The sequence below is a fragment of the Chiroxiphia lanceolata genome, chromosome 5 (genome assembly GCF_009829145.1).
Source record: "Chiroxiphia lanceolata isolate bChiLan1 chromosome 5, bChiLan1.pri, whole genome shotgun sequence".
Lineage (NCBI taxonomy): Eukaryota > Metazoa > Chordata > Aves > Passeriformes > Pipridae > Chiroxiphia > Chiroxiphia lanceolata.
Genome location: NC_045641.1, coordinates 44,564,010 through 44,576,963, shown reverse-complemented (window position 1 = coordinate 44,576,963; position 12,954 = coordinate 44,564,010). Strand labels below are relative to the sequence as shown.

Genomic DNA, 12,954 nt, shown 5'->3' with positions numbered 1-12,954 from the left:
CCCTGGTTGTTGAACCTGATTAACATTAAGCAGATATGAACTCATGTAGAATTACCTGAAATTCTAAAAGCATAAAATCAGCCCTCCACAAGTCTGTGGATTTGAAGCCAAAAATACTTTCCCTATACAAAATAGCAACCTTTACTATTTTTATAAGTGCTTAATTGCAAATTGCTATGACATAAGAACAACTTCATTGTGATCTCTTAAAAATAAAACAAACAAACCAGAATGGTGCAATCCAGAACAAATTAGATTCAACTTATTCATACTTCAGCCAACTGATCATTTTAGAATGGCTGAAAACTTTTTGAAAGTTTAAACTGCTTGTTATTTTTTTCTTCCCACATTTTCTGTTTTGGATGTTCCTTTGAGGGTCCTTGGATAGGTAAAATATGTTTCCTTTTTTTTTCCTTGATAAACAGAATCTGCAAACTATTAAAGTTATTTTACCTCATCCTTACAATTGCATTTTCTGCTGCTGTTACTTGTTAAATACCTAGGAGCTAAATGTTAGTACATTTATGTATGTGGATACCCTGTCTAAAAAGAAAATTCTTTCTCTTACACTGTTACGCATATCCCATTTACACAATCAGGAAGGCTAGAAATCATATCTGGGAAGAATTTCAAGAGGTATTTTTCAAGAGTTAACTGTTCTGTAATGACCTTAGGACCTTAGGAGTCTGGTCTTATTTCATGCTAAATAAATTGTTACTAGCTGTTTTAATTTTCCCTGATTGTGAAAGTTCTTTGTTTCATTCAGTGAATTGTTCTTGAGCATGTTATTAAAAGTCTTTTTTTAACTGTAAAAGAGCCTCAGTATAATACAAGTCTTTTTAAAAATGATAATAATCCAGTATAATCAAAAGGAATTTGATGGTGTTCTTGTTTTCAGGCCTTCCTCCATCCCTTACTGAACTTCATCTTGATGGCAACAAAATCAGTAAAATTGATGCTGAAAGTCTGTCTGGACTCACCAACTTGGCAAAGTATGAATTAGTTTCATCTGTTCACATAAAATATTAGTTGAAATTGTAATTGTCATACAGTCACAATTAGAGAACATCAGTCTGGACTTCATGAGCATTATCATCAATGATGCAGGAAAAACTTCTAAGGGTTTGTGTACTGATTTAAAAAAAAAAACCCAACTTTTTTTTCTAACAAAACTTTCCATCTGTTTTCAACTATGAGTGATGTATGTCCAAGACAACTGTTTATTTGATTTATTAAAAAACAAAAAGTAAACAAAAAAAACACAAATAAAAAAAATGGAGAAAAGAAAAAAGATAAAGAGAAAAATTAAATTTTTTTTTAGATCATATCATATTTCTTTAATTTTATGTCCATCTTTGGTTTATGCAGTTTTCTTGGTCATACAATTTGCCCTGGAAACTGATGAAAAAAGCACATGTGAACCAAAACTGCTTTCAACAGGGGTTTCTTTGCTTCTCAAGAAAGGCAAGTCTCCAATGGGTCCAGAAACATGATTTAAAAAAAAAAAATGAAAAAGTGTCACTGTCAGATTGATTTTAATCTGCTAATCTGTGGATACGTTGTTGAATAAGTTTCTCTAACTGTAGGAAAATGTAAGGAGAATTCCCAAAGAGTAGTTATATGGAATTGTTTTTGAATTTGTTCACATCACAAAACATGCTAACAGAGTAAAATGGGCCTTTATTACAATTTATTTTGATGATATAATACTTTAAAACTTCATATTTGATCACAGACTTATCTCTGTTCAAAAAAATTCTGTTCTTTTATTTTAATGAAAAAAATAAAAATACCATAATTATGGGATAGAGGACTATGAGGCAGTTATTGTTTATAACAGAGGTTTAGTATAGAATGTAACATTCTTCAGAGAAATTATGAAGAAAACTTCCAAAACCAAAACAGTATGATAACTACTCAAGTAGAGAGTAATTTATTTGGAGGTGTGGGTTGTGGCGTGTGTGAGTTGTCCTGCAGATGACAATTTTTCTACTCTTTCACATTCACACTTGGATAACATTACAGGTAGCATCTCATGGACAAAATTGTTGAAAGTCCATCTGAAGACATAAAGTTTTACACAGCAAGTGCTGACATAAAAATGTCTAACCTTGGGCTGCTTCTATTGTGGCTGTTCTGTACGGAGAAACAAGATATTCTGTTGATCATAGTGTAGAAATGTGGAGCTACTCAGAGCAGGCACCAAGTCTTAAACCACTCTCTGCTCTGTGCTTAAGCAAGTAACCTGAGCACAGTCAGAAATTCTCTTTTGCAAAGTTGAGAGGTAAGGCAGAATACAGATTGGTAAACAAGGAGCAACAAGGATTGGAGGTAACAGAGAAGACAGATGAAGAAAGGAGGGAGCTATGTGAGAGCTCCAGGAGACCATATGGGATGATCTAAAGGCAGCATGCCCCTCGTACCACAGAAACAAGCTACCAAAACCAGCTTTAATTTACACATCTAAGTCTTTAGAGATATTAGGACAGGATCAGATAACCTGAAATATGTCAACTCAAGCTCAACAGCCTAATAGGCACCCTAAACCACAGTTAAACTTTGAGAAACAGGACATTTTTTCTGATTGTGTTAAAGTATTTTAAACTGTAAAATGTTCCATGAAAGAGCTTGGTGTAGGTCTACTGCTCATTCTCTTTTGAGTTCTTGAATGCTAGTAGATGGCTAATATTTGTCCTTTTTGTTTGCTCAATTTTCTTGTAAAATTGTTCAAGTCTTTTAAAGGCCTTTCAGAGGATGCAGTACCATAAGTACAAGTTGAATGATATAATGATAATTATGATTACTCACATCAGATGCCAAGCTTATTTGAATATATTTCTTTAAACTCCATGGTGACTCTAGCTCAGACATAATTCTGAAAATTAGTCTGGTCTCTTCTACAACAGTAATGTAGAGAAGGAATCAACCTAAGGAAGATGGTTATGAGGGCAAGTTTAACATGTTTTTATTGTTGGTTTGTTGTGGGGGAGGGTTGTTTGCTTGTTTTGGTTTATTGTTTTTGTTTGTTTTTATTTTCTAGATTGGGTCTCAGTTTCAACAGTATTTCTTCAGTTGAGAATGGCTCTCTTAACAATGTACCTCATCTGAGAGAGCTCCATTTGAACAACAATGAACTTGTCAGAGTACCCGGTGGACTGGGTGATCACAAATACATCCAGGTAAAGTTTATCATATTACCTCAGAGAGCAATAGTTGAAAGATTCCAAATGATGTTTATGTGTTTATTCAGTATTGAACAGAAACATACACAGTATTTGTGCAAAAGGTAACTTGATGCAAGTTTCATAAACTCTTGAATTGTTGTGGAAAGGTTTCATACAACAGGAAGACTCTTATTATGATTTTTGTGGAAGTAGCTATGGAGGTATATAGATATGGAGGTGTACATTTGTTGTCTCTGTGTGTCTTAGGGACCACAACAAATATGAGATATTTTGTGTGCTTTGATTTCCTCTTTACTCAAAAAAATACTTTCAAAGAACATTTCTTCTGCTGATTTTTTTTTTCATTTCTAGTCAGTGACATTTTGCAACCTTTCCCAAAAACCTTTCCTTTGTTATCTCACAAAGTTGTGCCTTCAGGAGGGCAAAGAGATACAATAGGCATTTCACTTCAGCAGTATTTTTAGGGTCTTTGTGGCTGGATATCTAGAAATACGGCCTCTTGGAAGTAACTAAAATCTTCACCTGGACTAAGATTTTACACAAAAGAAACCTCCCAAAGAATGAAGACTCCCAAATGTAAATCACCCCTTGTGCATAGCTTGGGAAAATTAATCAGAAATTATGACTCAGGAGCAAACTAATATTCATCACCTATTTTAAATCATTAGTTAGTGACTACTTTGGCTTTGAGTCCTGTACGGTTACTCTCATGAGAGTGAAAGCATTACAGCCAGAGAGAAACTAATTAGCATCAAATGCATTCTCTATATACAGCATGTACTTCTGAGCCACAGTGCTTTATTAATAATTACACATCTTTGACTCCCTATTTGGTTACCATTACCAAATGACAGTAATGTTATTAGATTGCCTTGCGCAGTTTCTGCACTTTTTGTAGAAATTATTGTATTGAGTGTACTGCAGATATTTCAAAAGGTGAGCTGAATCAAGGATATGTTTGGGAAAAAAGATATACTGTTATTCTGTATAATGTTGCAAAAAACATAGCAAGCATTTAATAAATTATATCAAATAATGTATTTTGATAAATGATATTAAATAATTTATCTTATTTGACACAGTAGCTCTATTTCTCACTTCTGTACTTCCATGCTTTTCAGGTGGTCTATCTTCACAACAACAAAATTGCTTCCATTGGTATCAACGACTTTTGCCCCCTTGGCTACAACACCAAAAAGGCTAGCTATTCTGGTGTGAGTCTTTTCAGCAATCCTGTGCAGTACTGGGAAATCCAGCCCTCTGCTTTCCGATGTATCCATGAACGCTCTGCAGTACAGATCGGAAATTACAAATAGGTGTCTAAAGACGGGATTCGGTTGTGTTTCAGCTGAAGTATCTCTTGTTACAGGCCTGTTCAAAAAATCGTTGCTAACAATTAATGCCAAATACCAGAAACTTCACTTTAAAGTGGAGATGATTCATTGATGTAGAATAAATGAAACATTACAGAGGTACAAGAGCAAGCATAACATCAAAGAGAATTGTCGACTGTGCTTTAAACTGACTTATTTCAACCTTCTTTTCCAGCATGCTTTCTGTGGCATTTTTCAGTTCACTGAATGCTGCAGGTTTTCAGATTCCACTGTATATGAGATTTGGAGTAAATATTTGTTAAGCTATGATATAGAAAAAAAAATAGTGAGTGAGGTTATTTTTATAGCCACACACACACAAAAATAATAGAGGAAAAAAGACTCTCAAATCATCTTGAGACTTGAGAAGGTGAGAGTTACCTCCTTTAAATTTATTTCAAGCCCTGGAGGTTTAAAAATATCCACTATAACTCTAAGATAATTCTGAATGTATCTATTTAGCAGAGGCAAATAAAGTGGTTGCTAATGTCATTATTTTGGGAAAAATAAAAAAAATTCTTATTGTATACATGATTCTTTAAAGGTTACCATTCTCCTAGAGCAGTGCTATTCAAAATTAGCCTAACATCGTCCTATTGAACAAAGTATTGAGTAGTCTGCAGTAAAAAATGTGTAATCTATACCTGGAGCTCGATGACTGTTTCTGTAGTGCAAATCCCTCTCACCTTAGTCACAAGAGCAGTTTTAATGACTTTACTGCCTTGCAGAGTATGGTATAAGGGTTTAGTAATTGATATCAATCCATGTATGTATCTACAAAAAAAAATAATAGCAATTCACTGTTCACTTGTTCTGCATTGTACATTTTTCAGCATCCTTTACTGTTTTTGTTGTTTAAACAAAGTTTTTAATTGTTAAGTAGACATACGCAGGCTCCTCCATCTGACAAATTTGTGGAATTTAGATTGTAAGCAAAATCATAAGTATAGAAATATATGAAGTGAAATAAGTGCAAATATGGACATTGCTGGGACATCATTTGTAGAAGTATCTATTTAGAGTGATTTTGAACCCTCTTTAAATTGGGATTCTTCAACCCATATCAATGAGTAGCAAGCACATCAAAGGTAGGCTGCACATTCCTACTGTCAATCTACAAAGCTAAACCTATACTCAACAAAAACATCACCTGGAAAGAATCTTCTGCAGTCTCTTAATACTCCAAGGTCAATCTCTTTAATTTGTAAAACTTCTATGTCATTTATATTAAAGAATAATGTAATACAGGCAAACTCCAAAGTGTTTGTCTTTCATTTTGTTTTGATAGCATAACACAGTGTTAGTAGAACCTAAATTAAGTCTTGAAAATTGAACATCTTCAGCATGGTGATAGCTAAAGTAAAAGCAAGTTGTGTGAAAATCTTTTGCGTCAAGGAACTTTTTCCGTGTGTAAACCTCATATTTATTTTTTTCTGTAGAAAACAAATATAGCCTTTTTATAGTTGTCATTTATTCAGTAATAAATAGTTGGAAACAATTATGACTCACTAAAGCCATTACACTCAAAAAGTATATTTGCACTCTTGCTAGGTATCTTCTGCATATAATAGCCAATGATTTCTCCCACTTGCCTCTGGTTTTTTCTTCTGGGCTTCACATTTTCAGAGTGTTATTTTTAAATAAAATAAACAGTACATAATATCTTTCTGTCACTGAAAGGAAAACCCTCCAGAAATTCATCAGTTAGATTTTTTCCCTTTTGGTTCTTCTTTTTGGATATTTGCTATTGTGAAGACAGAGACTTCATGCAGAAAACTGCACACTGGCATTTCAAGACAGAACAAAGGTATTGTAAGTACAGTGTTTGTATGTGCCTGGTTCAAATTAGCAGATACAGATACAATTTACAGCAAGAGATTCACACAGCAGATAATAACAATTACATGTTACTTAAAACTTCATATAAACATATTCACAAGCTTTCCATTTCTCCATCTGTAGTTTTAAAATTTCCCATAGTAAGGCTCTACTTTCAAATTGGAAGGAACTTTAAGTCCAGAAGAAAATATCTGAGTCTAGTCATCTGTAGTACCCATGATATGTTCTCTACCCCTGCTTGCTGCTAAAGCACAAGTTTTCCCCTCCCATAAAATACATTCCCCGCTAATAACCAAGGGCTGCAAAGATAGAAGGGATTTCCTTGTTCCCAGTCTTGCTCAATGAAACAGAATAAGCACATCCTATAACTAGAGACCTAAGCAAGATCCTGAAAAATTCAAAAGGTAAACACGCTGTTGGTTTTCTATAAATTGTGCAACCACACTAATATTGTTCGACTGATGGGATCCTATCCACACACAGCATCTGCAGAGACTTCAAAGAAGCGGGAAGCCAAATACTTTTAAAACTGCTTTTCATATAAATATAGAACAGATGCTCTCCCACTTAAAAACAAAATAAGGAAAGGAAAAAAATAAAAGAAAGAAAAAAAAGAACAAAAAAATCTATAAACAGTTGGGAGGAAAGAAATAAGAGAACTGAAGTAGAAAGCCTTTGGGCCCAACAGTGCATTCTCCATTTCTCTGTAAAATATGAAAACGGAAAATGGTCACAACTGTAGGACTCAAATACATAAGGAATAATACCCTTGTTTCCTAGTGGAGCCCAAAAGCATCTTATCCTTTACTGAAGGAAAAGCTGTGACCATTTTGGGCTGGTTTCTCTTATAGTGCACCAGGTTATGGGCAATCATTGTATTTTTGATTGCCGATGTTGAGGTGACATTAAATTTAATTTCATTTCCAGGATAGATTCACCTCTTAAATCCTTGACATGAATGTGTTGCTCTAATTTCCAGGACTATAGGTTTCTTTCAGTTGCCTCCACAAACTCTCTAAGCCCAAGGTCTGGAAACAGAGCTTTGGCCCATAACTTGGTTGTTGGGTTTCTTGAGCTGCTATAGAACTACTCTGTTTTAATCTATTTCTACTTATGTTTGTTATTTTTCTAAAAACAGATATAATTTTCTACCTCGCAGTCATATGTAAAAAAAAGAGAAAGCTGAGAAATTATTTTTGTTTGAAGCAAACATTAATTTAATGCATCTCTAATGTCATATGCAAAATAACTAGAGATTACAGACTTTCTGATCCCACCACTACTCTGAAGTGCCATCTAGTGTCACTGAGGGACAATAACAAAGTTACTGTTCTCTAGTGAAAACCAGAAGGAAAGAAGTTTATGAGGTTTTATGAAAAGAAGGTGCACAAATTCACATACTCCGCTGTTTCGGTTTTATATTTATATTAAGTCAGGTGTGCATAGCTGTGAAATCAATAGCCTTTTTGTATACCCACAGTTAAATGCTCTTTCTTTGAACAAGAATGGGTTTTTGCTCATCCTCCCTGAATGTACACATTGTTCTGAAATCAGTTTTCCTTCAGAAATCTGTCAATTTTTTTTTTTTCAAAAGAGGTGGCCTAATTTAGTTGAAAGTAGTTCATTCAATAAAAAGAAAAATAAATTAAAGAGCATGTTAGTGACAAGTTGCACAGCACTGGAGGAGAAACATGGGTTGTGAGATACATGTTCAATATTAAGTGCGTCATCTTCAAACTGAAATAGTGCAACTAAAAATAGTTGATAAATTTTAGCATAAAACAGTACCTTAACAATGCTCCAGCAGCTCCATCTGCAAAAGAACAAAGGATCTGTGGATGTCCTGACAAGCAACACAAACTGTTTAGCTGTTTGAATTACACTCAACTCAAACACTAAAACAGCTAGAGTATTTCAATGGTTACATTTTAAGTGACATAAACCAGTCTTTGGTCTCCTGCCCTACTTCCTGCTCTGGAAGTTCAGGGCTGTTAGTCTGCCATAAGGCCTTGAGGATCAGTCTGGATACAGGCATTACAGAAGGCTGTTTACCTTATCTGTTAAACTCCACACTTTTCTTTCTGAGATATAAAGATGTGGTTTCTTCAAAACTGCTTTGTCAGGCAATTCCCCTACTCAGTGTGTACATTATGCTGCTTGAAAGCTTTGGAGACTACCTCCACGTGGGTGTCTTAAATCAGCAGACCAGAAGAATGTTAATGCTCTTCTACTGCCTGCTTGACTGGGACATAAATCTGTGAGAAAGAATGGATAAAACTATGAAAAATGGTATTGTCTTAATAATATATATATTCATTCATCCTTTTATATGATAGCAGGGAACTGATAGTAAAATTGTAGCAGTGTCATGAGAGAGAGTGATGTTGTATTTCTATATCCACATATATGTCTGTAGTAAGCAACATAGTGAAGAAGCTTTTGAAAAACAAATTTTTTCAACATTTACCCACACAAATAATTCCAATATTTTCAGTCAGAGGAATTGAAAGCTACAGGTTGTCACTCAGTTTTAAAGGGAAATTAAGCAAAAGGTGCCATCCATTGTCTAAATATAAAAATCTGTTTTTAAAGAAACAAACAAAAAACTGCCTAAATCACATCCCTCCAGAAAATTTTCATCCAAAGAATTGTCCCAGGTACTGTTTTTGGCTCACACCCAGATGGAGAGAAGATGACTACTTGAAAATTATGATTTCTGGTGGTATATGTAATTTTATTTAGATGTACAAATATTAATTGGTAGGTTGTGTTGCTCCTAATGTGGTAGAACAGACAGTAGAATATATATGCTTTACTCTGTATACCCCCTGGATGAAGGGTTAGAATGTACCATCAGCAAGTTTGCTGATGATACGAAACTGGAGGGGGTGGCTGAATCACCTGAAGGCTGTGCTGCCATTCAGTGGGACTTTGCTTGGCTGGAGAGTTGGATGAGAGAAACCTAATGAGGTTCAACAAGGGCAAGTGTAGGGTCCTGCACTTGGGGAGGAATAACCTCAAGTACCAGTAGAGGTTGGAGTCTGGCCTACTAGAGAGCAGCTCTGCAGAGAAGAACCTGGGAGTTTTGGTGGATGACACGTTGACCGTGAGGCAGCAGTGTGCCCTTGCAGCCAGGAGGGCCAATGTTATCCTCGGATGCATCAGGAAGAGTGTGGCCAGCAACCTGAGGGAGGCGATCCTACCCCTCTACTTGGCCTAGAGAGGTCACATCTGGAGCACTGTGTCCCGTTCTAGGCTCCTCAGTACAACAAAATCAAGGAGAGGGTCCAGTGAAGGGTCACAAAAATGATTAGGGGTCTAGAGAATCTATCTTATGAGGAGAGACTGAGGGAGCTGGGCCTGTTTAGTCTGGAGAAGAGAAGGGTCAGAGGGGATCTCATGAATGTGTACAAGTATCACAAAGGCGGGTGTCAAAAAGATGTTTCGGACTCTTTTCGGTGGTGTCCAGAGACAGGATGAGGAGCAATAACCATAAACTAAAACACAAGAAGTTCCACCTCATCATGAGGAAGGATTTTTTTACATTGAGCCCTGGACACAGGCTGCCCAGGGAGATCGTGGAGTTTCCCTGTCTGCAGACATTCAAAACTCAATTGGATGTGTTCCTGTGTAACCTGCTCTAAGTTGCTTTGGCAGGGGTGTTGGCCTAGATGATCTCCAGAGGCCCCTTCCAACCCAAACGATTCTGTGATTCTGTGCAAATGGTTATAATCTGCTAAACGTTCTATATTCATATCTAATGTGAAATCAAGCAAAATTTTTTCAATTCTTTATGTTATTGTCTCAACAGCATTGAAGTATATAATTTATGATAAATCCTGCTTACACTTCTTATTAATTTTCAACTAATATATTAAAGTACATATTATATTTGAATAAAAAAGCCTTAAGGATTTGGCTTCTTTTTTTGCAAACTTTGGGCTTATACAAGTTACATTATTGTTTCCAGATGAAGACTTTAATTGAGATAAATTAGGCTAGTTCTTCTCTACAGAGTAATTTTTGAAAGTGTTCAAATCCCAGTATAAAGACATGGAAAATAGGGACCATATGTCTGCTACTAAATGGATGTGAGAAAGCCCTTTCAACAGAAAAACTCAGAAACAATTAAAGCTAATCATGAATTATTCTGCTGCTGAATCCTTTAATCTTATAATTTTAAGATATTGAATCTTTGCAGGAATCAAAAGCTTATAAAGAATAAACAAAATTTCAGAGAGTAGAAAAAAATAAAAGAAATTTCAAAATGCATAAAATAATCTTGACATGAAAGACAGAGTAATTCTAAACATTGCTTGACTATGCTAGAAATTCTAGACGACTGACATGTTTTAAAAGGCTTACTCACTTCTGAGAATAAACCTCAGAGGTTTGTCCCTACACATCATTCTAACCTTGAAGGAAAAAGTGGATACATTGCAGTGAAGTCTTGAAAAAAAGCACTGTCTATGAAGTGTTGGCTAGAAGAGAGCTACTGAAAGATCCTAAACCTCAGGTGACTTAATATTTCATCATGCCATCACAAAAAAATGAAACAAAAAGATTAACCTTTTGGGGTATTTTTTTATCCTTTACTGCTCATTTTCAGCATGAAGTTCTTTAAAGACATGCCAATCATTTTTTTTATATAGAGAGGAGTCAATGCATGTGTAGATTACAGGAGATAAAGAAGACTGTGCGAAATTCTCTTTAACAGATACAGATAATTGGATTGTTATGGAAAAAGTTAAATAGGTAGGCTCTTTACTGCTGTCAAAGGACTAAATTACAGTGAAGTGGTAATATTCCCTTTGAACTTCCTTGTTAGAATTCTGACATACAGGATTGTTTTGTTCCCTACATCTTAGACAGACGGAGTGTGCTCATACTATGAAAAACAGTGCAAGTGCACAATGATTTTAGATTATTCTGCAGAGCTGAGAAAGAAATAGCAGGAATAAGAACTGGAGAAGATGTTCCTTTTATCAGAGCTCTGACCTACAGCAGACGAAGCCAAGGATGCCTCCAGTCCCTCTCTATCCTTCCTGACAGTTCAAGTGAGAAAGAGAATATAAAAGAACATTCAAGCCTCTTGGTTAGCTCATGGACAGTTTCTGAGCTAGTATGAGAGTGTATGAGGTAGTATATGAACATATGTGAACCTCATGAAGATTGAGGTTATCCCAACATACTCAGTTATAAATAGATTAATATCAGTCCTGCAGAAAAGGGCTTTGGGATACTGGTGGATGAAAAACTGGATATGAAACAACAATGTACACTTGTAGCCTAGAAAGTCCAATGTATCCTGGGCTGCATCAAAAGCAGCGTGACCAGCAGGCCAAGGGGAGTGATTTTGTTCCTATACCCCACTCTCATGAAACCCCCATCAGCAGTTATTCACACAGTGCTGGGGTCCCCAGTAGAAGAAAGAGCTGTTAGAGTGAGCCTAGAGGAGAGCCATAAGAATGGTCAGAGGGTTGGGACACCTTCTGCAAAGACATGTTAAGAGAATTGAAATTGTTCTGGAGAAAAGAAGGTTACAGAGAGATATTATTGCAGTCTTTCACTATATAAAGGAGGCTTATAAGAAAGGCAGAGACTTCTTACTGTGGTCTGTAGTGACAGGACAAGGCACAATGGTTTTAATCTGAAAGAGTGTAGAATTAGGTTGGATAGAAGGAAGATATTCTTTAAATAAAGGGTGGTGATACACAGGTTGCCCAGAGAAGCTGTGGATGTCTCATCACTGGAAGTGTTCAAAACCAGGTAGGACTGGGCTTTGAGCAACCTGGTCTCATGGAAAGTGTCCCTGCTTATTGCAGGGAGCTTGGACTAGACGATCTTTAACTGGCCCTTCCAACTCAAACCATTCTGTGATTCCATATGCAGTATAGGGGCCCTCAGTACACCAGTAGGCTCTTGCTGCCATGACCATCTTCCAGAACCTTTGTCCACCTAGACATCTACAACTCACTGTCCAGGAGCTACGTTTAAGCTCAATTCCTTGTCCTTTCCCTGAGCTTATTGCTGGAGTTCAGCAAGAGAGGGCAGCTGTGCAAGTGAAGGCAAGCTAGGAGCCAGCAGTTACACAAGGCAGAGCAGCAACCTCAGGAGCAAGATGCACGATCCCACAGCACCTACTGAAGCGGAGTAAAGCTGTTTTGGTGACTGTAACCAAGTCTGCCCAACCATCCAGCAACAGATTTCCACTGAGGAGGCAGGTTTAGGGTCAAACAGATATTGTGTGAGTAATATAATGCCAGGTACAAAGCTAGGCACAGCTTACCTACAACTTGGACTGGGGTTCATCTTAAATACAGCTGCTGGCCAATGGGTAAGCATGGAGTAAAATGTTCATTATCACCTGAGTTAATTAGGATCCCAAACATTGTTTTCCAAGACCTTGGAAGACACATTTAAAAAATATTTTACATGAATATATGACAAGTCATTAGTGGTGGCTTTCAGAAAGAGGATTTTGTGCTAATTGATAAAGCAAACACCTTCTTCCCTTCACTGAGGTTTGAATGAAAATGTTGTGGGCTTTCACCTGC

The 12,954-nt window shown here is 36.3% G+C and overlaps 1 protein-coding gene across 1 annotated transcript in view; it reads left to right on the top strand.

Annotated features, from left to right (window-relative positions):
- DCN (decorin) overlaps positions 1 to 5,539 on the top strand; it is a 36,968-nt gene extending 31,429 nt beyond the window's left edge. The window contains exons 6-8 of the mRNA XM_032688340.1: positions 899 to 992; positions 3,041 to 3,179; positions 4,307 to 5,539. Of these exons, the coding sequence (XP_032544231.1) occupies positions 899 to 992; positions 3,041 to 3,179; positions 4,307 to 4,501 (428 nt within the window). The 3' untranslated portion in view covers positions 4,502 to 5,539. The remainder of the gene's footprint in view (positions 1 to 898; positions 993 to 3,040; positions 3,180 to 4,306) is intronic.
- The last annotated feature ends 7,415 nt before the right edge of the window (positions 5,540 to 12,954 follow it).